This window comes from Hipposideros armiger, unplaced genomic scaffold (assembly GCF_001890085.2).
Source record: "Hipposideros armiger isolate ML-2016 unplaced genomic scaffold, ASM189008v1 scaffold_754, whole genome shotgun sequence".
In the NCBI taxonomy this organism is placed as follows: Eukaryota; Metazoa; Chordata; class Mammalia; order Chiroptera; family Hipposideridae; genus Hipposideros; species Hipposideros armiger.
Window position 1 is genome coordinate 922,576 of NW_017732104.1, and position 18,771 is coordinate 941,346.

The 18,771-nt window shown below is 38.4% G+C and overlaps 1 protein-coding gene across 1 annotated transcript in view; it reads right to left on the reverse strand.

Moving 5' to 3' along the window:
- The window catches only part of LOC109373927 (metabotropic glutamate receptor 8), an 80,252-nt gene extending 61,889 nt beyond the window's left edge, over window positions 1-18,363 (reverse strand). Inside the window, exon 1 of the mRNA XM_019628196.1 lies at window positions 17,434-18,363. Coding sequence (XP_019483741.1) covers window positions 17,434-18,360 — 927 coding nt within the window. The 5' untranslated portion in view covers window positions 18,361-18,363. The remainder of the gene's footprint in view (window positions 1-17,433) is intronic.
- Window positions 18,364-18,771: the final 408 nt, after the last annotated feature.

Sequence of the window (18,771 nt, forward strand, 5' to 3'; positions counted from 1 at the left end):
CAGCCTACGCCGTCGCTGGCGACTCACAGCAACCCAGCTCCAGGTTGAGCTGTTGTTCAGCATCTTAGCTGTAGAGGGCAGTGTCACTGGCCCTCATATATGGGATCCGAACCGGGGCCCTCTGGCATCCAAAGCCAGTTCTTAACCATCGCGCCACTTGGCCGGCCCGCAAACCGGTTTTAATGATGTGGTCTTAGCAAGGCATTGCCTTGAGAATTTTAGAATGGAAACATCCTAAACAAATCCATAGACAGCCAGGCAATTTCGTAACACTTCTTGTATTTTCAGAATCATTTCCCCCTTCAGGTTGGATTGTGATGAGAATGGCTCTATGGGTTATACTTTTTATCCTTTTGAGGGAAAGTTCTCATAAAGCCACCACAAACACTATCAAGAAGGTGAACCATATGAGTCTTAATGAACAATGATGTTCACTGGGTGTTAATAGGATCTAATTTTAGAAAGAGTAGGGAATTAAATGTATCAAAGTGAATTGATACACTATGTAGAAATATATTTTCTCATTGATTGACATTAAATTGAGGCTAGTTTCCTACAGAAAATATATCATTCATGCTTGTTAATTGTATATTACAAATGTAGCAATCTTTTAAGAATCATAAGGTTAAAGATTGTTTCCTGATAGAATATATTATCAGAGTGTGAGGGACAGGAAAAGAAAACTTATAAGCAAATAGTTTTACCATCTCTTCTACTAAAGAGTCATATTGCAGTCATAAAAACAGTTGTAAAAACAATTTTACTTTAAACACAAAAATCATGTAATAATTGATATTAAATAAGTAGGCTCTACTCTCTTCAACCAGATGAAATATGTGAAACATTTAGTGTAGTTTTGGGGCCAGGTCTATACTAAAAGAATAGAGTGCTATAGTTAGGGCAGATTTATATAAGTTTAAAATGTTGTAAGTACCCAAATGTTGCAGCAGCACAAAAAGTAGGGAAGGAAGAAGATGGGGAAGGTCAAAGAAACTCGGGTTAAGGCTGGCCATGGGACATGAAAGATACCTATCTCAGCATCATCACAATCACTAACACTAGAATAGCAAGAAGGAGTAATCTAACCAATCCTGACAACTAAATACTGTTGTGACTCATATTTTACAGATGAGAGCTGAGGCTCAGAGTAGTAACACATATAGCACCGTAGCACATAGTACATGGCTGAACTGAGATTTGTATCCTGGCATCCAGGCTTGATATCCATGTTTGTAACCACTGCGTGTAACCATGCAGCCTCCATGCAATTACACTAAATATGATTGAATTGCTCAGGGTATTGGTTAAAATAATGTACAATTTACAACTAGTGCACAGTGTGGTCAGTTAGAATGGACCCTAAAATATCCTGTATTAGAAATATGCCCCTTATTTTTCAAAATAAATGTATATTTCTCTGTTTGCCCTATAAGGTTTGGAACCAACAGGAGGAAAACTCTTGTCACCGACATGGTTTCCATATTTGAATTAAGTCTTAAACTACCATGAATTTCTTTTCAAGAAAATAACAGCTTTTCTTTTTTTCCCATTACAAAATGACTTTAAAACACCAGCTTTCTCGCAGGGTTCACAGGATGAGTGAAATAAGGAAAAAAAAATCAAATGGGAGAAAAATTCAAAGGTATACAAGGGAACTTAACTGGTTCTTGCTACCAACTCTCTATCATTTGTCATGAGAGGGCTGCTTAGTAGACGTAATTCCCTTCTCTCTTCCTAAGGCATTTGTGGCAGAACGATTTATGATACTGCATTAACTGGAAGTACAAGGAAAATGTGGTAGAAGGGGATAAGGAACTCACTAATGTGAGATGAAATCAAAATCAATCTCTAACAAGAGATCACTTTCCACATTAACTTCTCTGGGGTCACATCAAAGACTTCCAGCCAGTGGCTCATGTCTTTCTAACAGGAATAAAGAGTTGAATGATAACCAAGAAGTAATGACGAGTAGAATGTGCCAAAGAAAAGCGAGGTAACGCCGAAGTAACATAATCTGATGAACTAGGAGATGTCTACTGTCAGCTGTCGTTTATGCCTCACCATTCTTTGTTTGTTTTCTCAACTGGAGAGCAAAGAAATTTAGAAATTAATGTGGATTATTGAATGCCTTCTTCATTTTCCTGCCCAAGATATCTTAGTAAAGCTGAAAGAAACAAATGGCATCAGTACATGCCCCACAGGGCTTTTTGGAAAAGTAATTCAGACTCTGGATCATATGTTTGCATCATGCTCTGTGGATGTGAAAGCCCTTGATTAAGGTTTATGAGACTGATGACTGCCTCCAGCACATTTATCTTCTAAAATGCTTTGTGCATTAATTTGCATTCCCCACCACATAGGCATAAGACTCTTCATGCGCATTTATTTAAAAATTAGGTCATGCCTCTGAGTGTTTGACCATGTCTTGTGTAACTGGCAATTGTCTCCACAATAAGAGCATCTGAGAATTAGACAGGGCCTTAGAGAAACTGCTAGGAAATTAAACATTCTGGGGGCAATTACGTTCCCTAGGCTCCAACATTCCAAGAGAGGCTGGAAGAGAGACTACCTGGTCAATTCCTCATTTTACAGGTAAGGAGACTAAAATTAAGAGAAGACACCTTGCTTTTTTGAGGCCACAGAAATGGTAATGAGACAAGAACCATTCAGTCCAAACATTTCCCCCACTTTTGCCTTTAACTCATGTTCTGGCACACACCGACTCAGAATTTGGCATGAAAATGTTTACCACTTTCCTCTTCATCCACTTCAACAAAAACCTTTTAGTTGAAAACTGTTTGCAATGTACTTTGCATTGCAGGACCAGCAAGAAATGAGAGTCAGGAAGAACACAAAAGCATTATGATTATTATTCCTTCCTGAAGAGTTTCTGAATGAGGAAATTACCATAGATACAACCATAGATGCATAGACTCTTAAATGCTCCACGAAAGACACACAACGCAAATCTGGAAATGTAAAATAATGGATGTCCAGAGAGAGTACATATATGTTCAGAATCTGTAACGTTTGCAAGTTAGAGAAGAATTCATGTCATGTTTGTAAGTTTGGTAAGAAAATTAGGTTCATTGAAATGAAGGGCCGTAGTGGAAAGACAAAATTTGAAAAGTTTACATTTGAGTGAATGTTCAATAAGCAATAATTTTAGTTTAAGAACCCTTCCTGGCATCTTCCATAACACCCTATACAATTTTTTATTAAGTGATTATTCTGGAATTACCAGTTAGAAATCAGCCTCTTCTACTAAAATTCAAGCTCTATGAAGGCAGGTTACGTTTTGCTCAATCGATGATATCAGAAGGGAGCAGAGTGAAGGTGTTAAATAATTATTGGTCAATTGAGTAAATATTTAAAAAGTGACAAAGCAGAAAAAGTGTGTGGAGCAATTTTATGGCAGAAATCTGGAAGTCGCTCTCAAGGAGCATGTCCAGGAGGCTACCCCAAAAGCCCAGACTTAGACTAAGAATTGGACCTTGAGTGTGGAAAGAGATTTGACCTAGGGAGTGGGATCTAGAAGAAGTTTCAAATAAATAATATAATTTGTTGACAGAGTATAAATAGGTGTGAAAGGGAAGCGGAAGTCTGTGTTAACTCTCAAGTTTGGATCTCTGAAAAACAGAGATACCATTGATAGAAAGAAGGAATTAAAATAAAGATTAAAGGGCCGGCCGAGTGGCGCATTGGTTGGGAGCTGGCTTGGGATGCCAGGGGGCCCTGTTTCGGATCCCACATATGAGGCAGTAACACTGCCCTCTGCAGCTGGGATGCTGAACAGCAGCTCAACCTGGAGCTGGGCTGCTGTGAGTCGCCTGCAACGGCATAGGCTGCAGCCCCTGCTGCAGTGGGTTGCCATGGGCTACCGTGTGTAGCCAGTAGCCAGCGTGAGCGGCCAGCAGCCGCAGTGAGCAGCCGTCCAGAAGCTGGTGACTGATCTGCTTCACCTGGGAAGAGTGCAATGATGGTGCCAACTTGGGCCAGTGAAGCAACATCCTCTACAACTAGACTGAAGAACAAGACGACAGCAACTTGTCTGTTCCCCTTCCCCCAATTTCCCAGCGCTGTTCCAATTCCCCAACAACAACAACAAAATCTTAAAAATAAATAAATAAATAAATATTAAACATAGCGGAGAAATACAAAGTAGCTAAAAGCATGAGGCCTGTGTCCAAATGGAATAGGTTCAGCCCCAGGTATACCTCATGTTAGCCATATGGATGTAAAAATTCATGACTTAACTTTCCTGCATCTGTAAAATTCATCTTCTAGAGATGCAAGGAGATCACTTTATACATAAACAGCCTCGCACATAGGAGGCATTGAATAAATAGCATCTATTTCAAATATGATACACATTGATTTTAGACATCTTAATTTTATAATCTGGGTTTTGGATTGCTTTCAGATTTTGCTTCTTGCATTCGTTAATTTCACATTTTTTGCACATGTGAAAGAGCAGGGATTAAGAAAGCAGCTTAAAAAAGCACAAGCGTAGCTTTTATAGCAGAAGCTGTGTGAATGATGAGTGCATCAGGGACTGGTGCCTGGGAGAAGGGCCAAAACCAGGGGAAGATGAGAAGTTGAACAGAAGGAAGATGAGATCAAGGAGACAAACAAAAGGAGATTCGAAGCAATATGGATTCCCAGAGTGTAGGGGTGGGGAAAACCTAAGATGGAGGCTATCATTAGCAATCACAACTGTAAGCATGTTCTGTATATCAAATACACTATAAAATAATAACTGAGGCAGAAATAAGTAATTGGACGGCCTTCTTTGGAAACATGTACTTTATAAACCAGTGGTACTGACCGCCTCTACTCACTCCTGTTTTTCTTGCTATTTTCTAATGTCTCATTCCAAATGTAATTATTTATTGCATGCTTGTCGCTGTCCGTTCTAAACAATAAGCAGACAATACAACCAAATGTTCAATAAATTGTGGTTTGATTGGATATTTTGGCACGGGGAAAGTGTTTTGTTGAAGAAAGGGCAGTGCTACAGCAATAGGCTGCCTGCTGATGTAAACACTTTATGGTTTTATGACAGGCTCACCATCTACCAATACTGTTCTCAATTCAATTCAATTTGTGTGGATGAGGGTTTCAGAGACAACAGCTGGCAGGAGAAATGTGACATTTAATCTTGCCGGAGAACATGATATCTTCTACAGAAGCTATATGTATATGTGTGGGTGAAATGTGTGCCTCTAGATACTCACAGAGGTTGCATAGAGAGTTGTATCCTATAGTACTGGGGCCAACAGACAGCAGAAAACATTGCATTCTTGGGTATTTTTCTGGAGATAAACTTGACTGAGCAAAGAGAGAGTCTAAAATCCAGATGAATACATTCAACTGATTGCAATTTTTGAAACTAAAACGTTTTTTTTTTAAATGAGAATAACCTTAAGTCATCCTTAAAACACACACACACACACACACACACACACCCCCCCCAAAAATCTAGTTAGTGTGGGTTTTGCTTAGTTCAAGCTGCTCCCTGTGAACAAGATTCAGAAAACACTGCCCAAAACCAGAACTTTGCAGGTTACCTTATGGACTCAATACAGGATTTTTAAGAAATAATTTTGAAGAGAAACAATAATGTAATTGAAAATTAATTGTTTCATATTTTATAGGCAAGGTACCCAAAGTTATACAAAAATGAGATATACAGAAAGAAAAAATATTGAATGAATTTGGCCATGATCATGACAAGGAGTGAAAATCAAGAATATCTTAAAATGTGCCCAATAGTACTAGAACATAAAATCCATTTACCATCCAAATTTACATAATGACAATGGTGAGTATATATTTAAATTGGCTTCATTAACATTTAGAAATGATTTGACTTCATTTCTAAAGAGTTTGCCTTTTTATTTCAACTATCAAAATTCATTTGAGCTTTATTTGGCAGATTTGCTTACTAAAAACTAAAATCTATCAAGTATTCTTGTCCTTGTATTTCTACCTTTGGCTTTTATCTACACAGACTGATTTTTACCCAGCTTCACTATTTCGGGCCCCAAAATCCTTCTCCTTACTTGACTAGATGCAGTCATCAGCCACTAATTTTTTTTTTTTCTTTCCTTTAGCCCAGACTAGAGGGAAAGCTATAACATAAACTCTTTCCTGAAGTGTGATTAGATCAAGTCCTTTAGCAGCCACAGAGAATGTTCAGAATGAAACACAGCCACAGACCAAGCAGTGCCTCACCTCCCACTCTGTCTTCTGTTCCCAATTCAATTGGAAATGAGTTTCTTCTTTCCACTTCCACTGCCACATGTCAAGCCCCCGATATTTGTTGCCTGGGTTTCTTCAATAATCTTGTTACTGTTTTTGCTTATCCTTCACACTACAATTCATCTCACTCACTACTGGCAAAGAAATCTCACAAAATGTCAGTGCATTGAGAAAACAGCCATGCTCAGAAAGGTTCAAATAGGCTCACGTTCCTAGCAAATGAAGTACAAACCCGGCATAAGTTCTACCACAAAGTGGCTGCCAATTATCTGACTGGCCTTATGTTGTGGGTTACCCTATAATTTCTTGCCCACACTGGGAAAAACTGTTTTCAGAGTGAAATGAGTGCTATTTAGAATAGGGCCAATTGGGATATATGGTCACCCAGATCTTGTGACTGTGCTAAACTCAAAACTGTTCTTCAGTCACAGGTTTTATATGCAATGCCCTGATGAAGCCTCTTTCATCTGCTTCTTTCCACCCTTCAAGGTCTATGTAATTTCTACCCTCTTCATGGAGACTTTCTTGATCCTTCAAATAATATCCTACCTTCTTCCCTTTGCTATCACTGACCCCAAGGTCTCATAGTAGGCACGTCACCTCCATATTATTACCCTATCTTGTACCAGTAATATGTGTGCTCGGTGTGCCCTCCCCACCCCCACCACCACCATTTGACCTTACACAACTTGATAGCAAACTTCTTACTCATCATTGCATTTTCCGAAACATCAAGTAAAAGGTCCTTGCATATAGCAAACATTTAATAAATATTTTCGATGAAATGTAATCATCAGCTGTGAGCTGATATTTCAACTGTGGCCCTTAAAAATATTTCTTTAGTAATGACATTCACTCTAAAAAAGAGGAAAGTCATAAAGCATTTGTGATGATCAAAGATCTTGAGTCATTTAACCAATCGAAATCACTCACCATTTTTGCATCTAAAAGATTTTCTCCAAATACATATTACACATCAAAAGTCCCTAATATGAAACTGTGGATTCATGCTGTTTAAGTTTTTCTTGAGACTTTCACTTAAATTTTTCTGTACACAATGATTTCTATTTTTATTCTATAGATTTATTTATTAAATAAAATAAAATCTAAGCATTTACCAAATAAAATCAAAACCCTCCACCATCTACTCCTCATATCCTGATGCTGTTCTATAGAATTAACAAGTTTGGACAGGTTTTTGTTTTTCTTTGTTTTCGCTGTTCTTTAAATGACACACTTACATCTCCCGAATTAGCAATTTTAGATTGTCTGTTAACTACTCGCAATAAAAGGTGACTGCTTTAGTGTATTTGCACAACTGCCCTCTATTGATCTTCCTCAGGCACCTCCTAATTTTTTTAAGTTATATCATTATTAATTTAACAGGGTTTATAATACTTACATTCACTTCAGTAGATAAATTAACATTTCTGTGTTTTATTTCTAAATTCCTTCTAACAATGTAAGACCAATAAAAAAGCAATTGTTGTATTATGGCTACTAAATGTTATTCCCTTCAGATTCATCCAAACAACACGACTGGATTCATAGAGAAGGGATAAACATAAATACTAAAACTTTGCTTTTTAAAAGGCAATTAGACACTAGAGTCTAACATATTCTTTTTTTTTTTTTTTTTAGCTGAGCCATCCCGCCACCTGTTGGCAGCTCACGGCTGCTCAGCTCGGGCTGACTCGAACCGCTGTTGCTCAGAGCTCAAACTCTTGAGCGAGCTCTTAACCAACTGAGCCACTCAGCCGGCCCATTCTAACATATTCTTTTACAATTCCTTTTTAAATTTCTTTGTTTCTTCTAAATCATATGTGATTGCCACTGCTAGTCAACTCATCAGATGCACTATTTTTATTTTGTTGCATTATAGCCAGAATAATTCATACAGAAGGTATGCAGGCATCAGATTTTCGGAGTCACATACACTTTTACTCTCACAGTGATTGATAGTTTGGCTGAGTACACAATTGTAAGTTTAAAATATGTCCCCTTAGAAAGTCTTTGCTCATTGCCTTCTAGAATCCAGCATATGAGGTCTGACTTTCATTCCTTTTTCCCTCTGAAAACTCTTAGAATTTTCTCTCAGTGAAATTTTACTGAGGTGTGTGGCCCTTTCAATTTTAAGAATTATCTTTCTTCAGTTTGTGAAACTTTTCTTCTGTCATTCTTTTAAGATATTTTCTTCCCCTTCTTTCCCCCTGTTTCTTCTTGGATATTTATGAAGTATACATTGGGATCTGGCATTCATGCTCAATCTTTCCAACTTTTCCTCATATTTTACTTTTTTCATTTTTCTCTCTCTTTTTGTTTCTACCACTTATTTTACCCCTCAGATCTCCACTCTACTCTTTGACCCTAAGCCACCCCTTGTTTCAGTCAATCTGTTCAGCATTTTATTTTCACGTTCATAATTTTAATTTCCAGGGTCATTTAAAAAAATTCTTTGATTGATCTTTTCCATAGCAACTTGTGCATGTGTGTACGTGTATATGTTCAATATCCTCTTGATTCTCTCTTAGAATGTTAATTCTGCTTTTAAAAAATTCTCTCATACTATCTGAATTATCTCTGGTTTTGTTTTTTCTTTGTGGGTTTTTGGCCTTCCTAAAATTATGCTATTGGTGTTCTTCAGTTATCATGACATCCTTGACTACAGATGTGTGCTTATGATTGAAGGGCCAGGTTTATTGATAGGGAATACTAGTGGGATCCATTTCCCTTGGATGGGAAGTCAGAGTACAGACCTGTGTTAAGGCAGCAATTGTTTTACCTGACTAGCTTCTCATGGATACAGGCAAGCAAGGGACTGGGGCCCTGGATGAACTTATTCAAAGAGATGAGAAATTTATCACAGTTCAACCCTGTATCAAAGCTGTATTTCCTATTTCCCACCTGTCCATGTCTCTATGAAATTAAATTACTTCAAATTCTGCTCTGTTTTCTCTCTCAGTGCCTTATGCCCATACTGGGAACATAAGATAATTCTACCATCAGATGGTTCCCATTATTTAGAGTAGAATTCTGTAATTTAACATGTACTTTTTCTACATGTGAGGTCAGAGCAGAAAGAGGAAGTGAGGGGCTCAACTGGCCCCTCTATTTTGAAATGCACTTTCCCTGATGGTCACGCCAATGCATGCTTCAGGTCTCCATGCTACCTTTAGGTTTAGAAAGTATTTGGGACTTCCATGGTATGAACAACTTATGCCGCTTGGGCTGTGCTTTCCACTTGCAATTTCTCCACAAATCAGAACCATTTGACTGTTATTTTTCAGGATTTTCTCAAATTGTTTTATCTAATATTATCTCTGAAAATATTATGGCCTCCTCTCTCTCTTTTTCATCCTCCTTTCTTTCCATTTTTTCTTTTTCTTTCTTTTTCCTTTCTTTTCTTTCCCTACATTTCATTGTTATCTTAGAGGGAAGATATATTTGTGCCAGGTCATATCTTGAACCAGAAGCCAGGCTAAGTTTCTTCTTATGTATTTCTTTTAAATATGCCTTGTACTTATTTTAAATAGCATAGAATTTATGCTAATAAGATATAAAAATCTATTGAATCATGGAAAATGCAATTTGAAGTTATATAAAGTGAGTTAGTCACTGCATTCTGTACAATCAACAGTCTAGGGTATCACTAGAGTTTTGTCTAAATAGAAAAAAAAAGTCTATTTGTATGGCATTCCCCTAAACATTTTGAAATAAAGTCATGGTCATTATACTCTGAAAATATTCACATCTTAATCAAACCCAGTATTCTAACATTTTCAACCATATTAAGAAAGTTTAGTCGTTTTGATGAGACGCATCAGCTCTATGACTAAGTTCCCAGGTTGACTAATTGTCCAGTTGATTAAATTGTAATTTGGGCATAGAAAATCCAAACTCTGTAAATTCAATTTCAATTAAAAAAAAACCTAAAAACAAAACACTGCAGATGTGTAAATGCCACAATCACTACCAACCAATTGTATAATTTAAGTCGTCCTAGGCCCCAAAGCTTCCTCAGAGCCCAAGAATCTAAGCTGAGTTCTTTGAGTAAATATTTCTTTGTTCTGTCACATAAGATAGGCATCCCCCCCCCCCAAAGAATTGCTGTAAATGTGGAAGATGGTAATATGTACTACAACTGGAAACAAACTAATAAGCCTGACTAAGGCAGCATCCCCTGGGAGAGCTACTTAACAGGCTTGCCTACAGTCTCCTTATTTCACTGTTTTTTACTTCTGTATCTTCACAAGCATATCATTTTCACTCAGTGCATAAATGAGATTTTTTTATTTTCCAGTGGTTTTTCATGTCTCCTTTTTTTATCTGGCTTTTCCTTTCCAGAGTTGATTGCAACAGTCTGGTATGACCCTTCTTGCCCACACGCAATCTACCCAAATCCCTAAAATAGTTCTATAATGTAGTGGTACATCATAAAGCCTTCAAAGAGATCATGCTCAAACGACTGGAAGCTAAGGAAAGAAAACACTATACAGTTTGCAACAATTACAAACACACAAGATGGTTATTGATAATTATTTCTACTTCCCACCATTCTGAGGAAATACAAAAATGTTAGGAGACAGGTGTGGCTGGAGAACTATCTCTGTGCTGATCTATTCTGAAAATTACTTCCATTATTGTCCAGGTCATATTGACACTCTTAATCCAGGTTTCTCAGGCTATTCTTTTCTTATCCGGGCAATTCCTTAAAGCAGCAGTTGTATTTTTTTTTCAGAACTACCTCTTACAACTCTTGTTTGAGTTGTTATTCGTTTTTTCAAATGTTAACAGAAATATTTCAGTAACTATTTTGTGATGACACTTTGCTTTATTCCAGTATTTTCTGTTAAATATCTGAAGACAGGTATACATTGCTTCAGGAAGAACTCTCTTTTCTCTTTCTCCTAGTCCTATAGATTCTTTCTTTTTCTTTTCTTTCTTTTTTTTTAGTTTCAAGTGTACAAATCAATGAAATAGTTAGACATTTACACCCCTCACAAAGTGATAACACCCCTTCCCCAATATACTACCCCCCTGACATTGTATATAGCTGTTACAATTCCATTCACTCTATTCCCTATGCTGTACTCCATATCCTGTGTATATGTATATTTAATTATAGTTGACATTCAATATTATTCAGCTTCAGGTGTACAGCACAGTGGTCAGGTATCTACACCATCCATGAAGCAGTCTCCCTAATAAGACAAGTGCTCATCTGACACCCTACAAAATCTTTACAACATTATTGATTATATTCTCCAAACTGTGTTTCATATCCCCGTGGCAATATTGTGGCTACCAATTTGTGCTGTCTAATCCCGTCCCCTTCTCCCTCATCCCCACCCCCCTCCCATCTAGCAAACATAAGTTTTTTCTCATATCTCTGAGACTATTTGTTTTGTTTGTTCATTTATTCTGTTCTTTAGATTCCAGATACAAGTGAGATCATGTGGTCACATGGATTCTCATCACCCTCTTTAACTGCTATAATCTGTAGGATCTACACCCTCAGGAAAGGCCCTTTGTTTGCAATAACAGTTCCAATTAGACAGCTATGGTATAAATGGCTGGAGAAATTGAAGCAATTATCTGGATAAAATTGAAAGTATTCAGTCATTAAACAAAATTTTTTGAGAACCTACTGTGACCTGGTTTTAGGCTAAGTGCCATAAATAAAATGGTGAGCAAACCAAATATGGCCCCTGGCCTCATGCAATATAGTTTAACAGTAATAATAGCCAACATTTATTGATTGCTTATTATGTGCTAATCAGGTCTCACGACGCCTATCATGTAAAACTATCATGCGGTCTATTACACAAATACACCATAATGAGAGAAGAGTAGTTTTGGTTTTTTGTTTGTTTGTTTGTTTGTTTTTTAATTTAAAGTCTATCATTTTCCTGCCCTTTCTTTGATGACATAAACTCAAATCTGCTCGAGTCTGAGAATAGTGCTGGGCACAGACGGCAGGGGGTTGCTTTATATTGCCTACATTTTCTCAGCTGGTTTAGCAGAGTCGGGATTTGAACTCAAGTCCTCCTATTCCAGAGCTCACGTTCTTCTTTACTCCACTCATCCACCTCTGCCCCCTACACTCTTCTGCCCTTCAATAGACAGGTGAAGTAGAAGAACAAGGGAGGGACGATATCTCAAACGTATCTGGATAATTGCACTCATTTCCCTTTGCATTGTGTGTTTTAGTTAGAACGAAGGACAACTATAATAATTCCATTTTGCATTTCTCCTTAAGTATTTAGCAGCCCTATTTCAGTATAAGTGACAATGACAAAAATTTTAAAATACGTGTATATGGCCCTTGATTTAAATGCGATAGCTTATTTTTCGGGGGGGGGGGAAGTGGTAATGGGTATCACAATAAGATGTATATATCTCATTCCCATTATGCCACAGTCTAACTTAAATCATAAACAAGCATTTATATCATTGTATGATATCATTATTGTGCAAGGCGCTCCATCCACTCATTCAACAGGCGTTTATTGAGAGTGTAGTACCATGAAACACTGTATGTTAAGAGACACTCATCAGACAGACACTGCTCACTCTTTATGAATTTATAAAGGATGACATTTAGGAAATAAAGGGGTGGGAGTGAGTAGAGGGAAGTCTATGACGACCCCCAGGACCAACCTGAGCTGCTGCAGAGATGCTACCCTGTTCATCCAGAGGGTGAGGGAAGGAAGGCTGGTTCAGGACTGGTTGGGTTTTGGACATTTTTCAGCCTATTTTCTTTTCCATGTTGAGGGTGTTTTGTTTTGTTTCCAGCGATGTTCTCATTGCTCACTGGATCCTGGCAGTGTCAAAAGCCTAGTCTGATTGTCTTGTTTTTATCAGGCCAATTAGAGAAGGTAAAATATGTATTTAAGAGATTTTGGCCTTCCTAACAGCCCCTAACCATCTCTGGGGATTCTGTCACTGACTCTTAGATTAATTATACTTTAATCTTTTGTCTTTTCAGCACAATTATGAGAGTTTGTGTTAGTCCATGTCCAGGCCTGGGAATGTCCACCCTCCCTGCACACCACTTTTCTTCAAGAAAAGAGAAAGTTCATTTCTATTATGACTTAGTAGAGTACAGTAGTAGGCCCAAACCTAACAAATCATGTCATTAAAATATATTGGAAGAAACAGGATTCATTATTGAAGAGACAGAAAAGAAGTTAATAAAAGTGAACCTGAGTGGAACTGCCCAGGCCTGCATCCCCCATCCCCAGGGACAGCCCAGGCTCAACCCCTAGAGATAAATCTTCCTGTAAAAACATCCTTAAAAAAAGAGGATAAAATCCCAACCAAAAATATTTTTGACACCTTCACAGATCGCCAAAGCCAGCCCCCACTATGAATTCCAACCTTATTATAATACAATTAAAGTAAAATAAACATTAAGTCTTAGCTTACCCCCCAACTCCGTGGGTTTTTCTGTATGCATTATGGGTAAAAGCATGCGCAGAAAGAAACTAGTTATATAACCTGCACATGTCAATCATACCTCAGTCTATACTCAGGGGGACGTCACATCTGCTGTAAGAAAATTTACCTAACCTTTCCTATATAAAAAAAGCTAAACTAAAGTTAGGTGCAGTTGTCTGCCCTGGCAACCTCTCTGCCTGCACTTTTCTTTTTGAATGAACTTTCTCACTTCTATTCCTTTTGAGTCTATAAATTCTTTCACATTCTGCAAACAACCAGGGGTTAATTCTACACCAGAACAATCTTGATTTCAAAATCTGCAAAAAAAAAAAAAAAAAAGAAAAAGGAATGTGCAAAAATTAAAAGGTGTTCTATCATTGAATGAAGACGTAGAGAGCTGTCTGTCTTCATGAATGCCACTGATGTCCCTTTATAGCTTGGCTTTACTCACAGATTTTCTGAAACACCTGTCAAAAGTATTCAACTAATTTTACTTTTTATCCCTACTTCTCTTGTACTTTCAGAGAGACCTGTACGGTTAGATGAGTTTTCTTCTGTAGCTATTACTCTAAGAAGCATAATGAAATGCATGCTACAAGAAAATTTCGCTCTTCCGCTGTCTCCCATATTATAAATAGTATGTCACTGATGTATAGTTACAGGGTCTGTAGCTCTCATCTTTGCTTTCTCATCTCAGATCTGACTTCTCACCATCTTCCTTTGCCCATGAGCCTGATCTTCTCTTGCCCTTGAGCCTGGCACCTTGCTGGGGCTGGCAGGCGCCAGGCAGCATCGGCTGGGAGCCAGACAGAGCCTTACAAGAAAGGCTCAGAGAAGCAGATTGACATGAGCTCAGTAATTAGCACCATGCTGGACACAATGCCCAATAAGGATCTGATGAATTAACAGATGTGTGGGCTGCCTAACTGTTGCAAACACTTCAAGTTGATGATGGTGGGGCTAATTGGCTGAGCACTATAAATAAGCATGGAGAACTGACCAGCTTTTTGGTCTTCCAAAGTCAATAAAACTTATTTAAAGCCTTCTTTTAGAGATATAAAAGTTTTTTATTCCCTTTTAGCATCTGTGTCAGTCATTTTAGCAATGTGAGAAAAAGAAACATTCTCAAACGTTTTGTGTATTGTTTTGAATAATAAAAGATACTTTGACAGAGAATAGCAGAGAAACTTTCATGTGAAATGTTAGGATAACACCTAAGTGTATTATATAAAGTACTTCAGTAGCATAATCTTAGCTATTTTCAATACAATAGTTTTTGACATAGAGCTGGTCTAAATTCAGCAACGCTAAGACTAAATAATTTCAGGACCATAATAGCCTGAAAATTCCTAGATTTAGTTTACCTTATTGAGTTCTTGAGTCTTTTCCACGTTGAATCATCTTATTAATACAAAATAAATTCCAATTAGCATTATTTTATAATTTGTCATACAATGTGCTCCTTAGACTTCTTTTGATTCCACAAAGCTAAGAAAGAAAAAGGAATTCCCTCAAGCCACATTCAGTCATATCTCTACAGGTGTGGATTAATCTCGCCTACAAATACACCCATTAAACTCCAGGTTTTCCGATGAATGGACAGCCCCATAGGCTGGCTCAGCAGCACTGGGCAGCGTCCATCCTAGGACACATTCACATTTCCATTTCATCCCGAAACTTTTACTACCTCCATCACTGCTCCTCAAGAGGCAGGAGCCATTCTGCAGTTTTTGTTCTGAGAGACAATGTTTGTTTTTTGTTTTTTTTTCAATTGCTTAAAAAAAAATAAGACTGCTTAGTATGATCATGTTTGAACTACAGTGATGATATCCAATAGCTTGATGTAGGACCATGATTTTATTTATTCTAAAAAATCTAGAAACGGAAAGATATATCTAAACAGGAAAAAAAAATCGTATTACCATTGTATTTGCATCTCCCCACACCCTTGGAAGTCACACTGTGAGAAGTGAGAGTAGGCTGTAGTTTATAAAATGTAAAGGAAGAGAAAGAAAAAGAGGTTAGATGCCAGAACTCAGGAGATTTTGTTTGGTTAAATATGAATTGTCCACAAAAAAGCAAAATAAACTATTTACGGCCCTCTCCAGATAAAACAGTATATAAAAAAGAGCAGTCCTAGGTTCAAATACAAATACCACTTAAGTTGTTATTAATAATTCACATAATACAGATGCTTCCAGGCTCTGAAAAACAGTGCTTTGCCCTGACTAATCCAACTAACCATATCGAAACAGATCCAATAGACTTTGAGAACCTTATTTTCCAGTTCACACATTTGTGGGGTCTTAAGTTAAATTTACAAGTTTGATCCTAATACATTCCCATCTGCATATGTCAAAATGTAATGTTTTCTATTAAGTTTTGAGCCTCAAATGGGCTTGCTTTACTTTCCTGCCATGTGCTCGGCACTACCTAAAATTATTCATGGGCTTCCATCTGGCCACGCAAGTTATGAAAGATCACAGGTCTGGAAGCCACCACAAGTTTGCTCCATTCAGCAACAAGTTTGCTCTAGAACATTTTTGTCCAAACATAGTCGAAGGCCACATTGATCTCGTAAGGGATGAATGCTTCTATTAATGAGCTCTCCGTGACTTTCCTGAGTACTTTTTCCTCTGAACTAGATGGGATTTTCAGAGTCATGCATGACCTTATTTGGGACTTTAGAGACTAGGGTATGTAACTGCCCCCAAGGATTTTGGATTTCCTCATGACTTCTGATGCTGGAAGGTGGAACAATTTTTACCACCTTACTCTGAGAGAACTCTCTCATAGGCACATTGAGCTGAAGGGTTATCCATTACAGAAAGACATCATTCGCCTTTGCTTTACAGGCTGGCTTGTCTCTAACATACTACCCAAACCTTGGGATTCGTGGTTCACGTTAGCGCCCTGCTTTTCTGTACATAGAACTACATACATCCAGGTCAGCACACACTCCCTTACACAGATAGATGTTCTTACAGTGTTTTATGTGGAAAAAAGATTAATGGGAGATTAAGTGAGAAAAGAAAATTATTTCCGGAAATTCAATTGATCTTCACCTTCTATAAAACTATAAACTGTTTTGTATAACTTCCCGCTGCTGTCTATAATCCTTCACCATCACCTTCCACATATAGACAAGTAATAAAAATGGGGGCTGAACAGAAATAAGATGATTCAGATTGAACTAAGCCGTTTCAGTTTCTATTCGATGTTGTTATTTTACTATTTATAAACTTTGCTTCCATGACTAAAACCATCATATTTATGAAGGAATAGCTTTAACCCTGAGTCACATTAGAACCAGACAAAGAGGCATTTGTTATTCATTGGGATACCTATGGGACAACCCACCTCTGTAATCATGCCTGCCCTTTCTCCCTTCCTTTTTAAATTAACATTTGGACAAGAACAGTTACATAGATAACAGAGAGGAAAAGAAAGACCCAGAAAGTGATGTGAGGTCTGTCAATCTTCACCATTGCCAAGGAGGACACATTAAAGCTTTCTCATGGAAAATCGGCCTCCGTCAACACATATTCAAAGCAAAGTGACCTTAACAGAAGTGTGCACATGTGTGTTTCTAAGTGAGAATAACACAGACTGAAATCATCTTGAGAGAATATAAGTGAATAAAAAAAAAAAAAAAAGGCAGGGAAGCATCTTAAGGGGAAAAGTGACATCCAGGAAGACCTGACAAACCAACGCACTTCTTGCACTTACCTTTTCTGCTGACTGGGCTGTACCAAAAAAGATGGGGATGAAGGCTAACCAAATGATGCAGGTGGTGTACATGGTAAATCCAATTGGTTTGGCTTCATTGAACGTCTCTGGAACGCCTCTTGTTTTAATGGCATAAACAGTACAAGTGACCATCAAGAGGATACTGTATCCCAGGGAACAAATGAGCGAGAGGTCCGAAATGTCACACTTGAGCACTCCCCTGGCCTTCTCTGGGTCTAGAGTCCGCTGCTCCCCATAGTCAATGATGATGTGTGGGGGGTCCACCACGAACCAGACACACACTCCCAGGAGCTGGACGGAGATGAGGCTGAAGGTGATCACCAGCTGGGACGCTGGGCTAATAAACTTGGGTGCCGTGACGGATTTCTTGCCCTGCTCAAATATCCGGTGGATTCGGTTTGTTTTGGTAAGAAGGGCTGCATAGCTGAAACACATGCCGAGTCCTAGGAAGATCCGTCGGAAGGAGCATATGATTGTATCGGGCGCCGCAATCATTAAAAAGGTGATGGAGTAACAGAGGAAAATGCCCGTGAGCAGCACGTAGCTGAGCTCTCGTCCTGAAGCCCTCACAATAGGTGTGTCGTTATAGCGGACAAAGGTCACGATCACAAAGGTGGTGGCCATGATTCCCAAGATCGCCACGAACACGGGCACCACGGCCCAGGGAGAATGCCACTCGAGTTTGATGATGGGGATGCGCTGGCAGCCGGTGCGGTTGATGTTGGGTCTCTGATCCAAAGGGCAAAGTTCACAGGAGAGCTCATCCACCTGGTAGTTGTAACCTTCGCAGCGCTCGCAGTGCCAGCAGCAGGGGACCCCCTTCACCGTTTTCTTCCTCTCCCCGGGCTTACACGGCAGACTGCAGATGGACGCGGGCTGAGCGTGTGCTTTACTAGCCCACTGCATGTCTTCCACCTGTGGGTATAAAAAATGAATGAGCTTTCCATTTTTCCCCCATTTATAATATCTTAATCCTAGCCACAGGTTTGCAATAAATCACGGAGGGTTGACAGAACAAATACAGCGTACCATAGTGAGAACCCCGTTTCTTTCCCTGATATTGACTCTGTGAAAGTGTTAAATGATTGGGGCCGATAAATCATTCAGATCATCAACTTGATGAGTATCATTAGTTTCCATTTACCTCCTCAATGTTGACCCATCTGACATGCAGAGAAAGATTTATTGGCACAAACAGTTAAAAAAAAAAAAGCCCCATGGAAAAATGTTTGAGAGCTAGCTAATCACAGGTAGAAATGCCAGAATTCCTCAAACACTGGCTTAGGATAGAAGTATATATATAAATGGTGATCCACG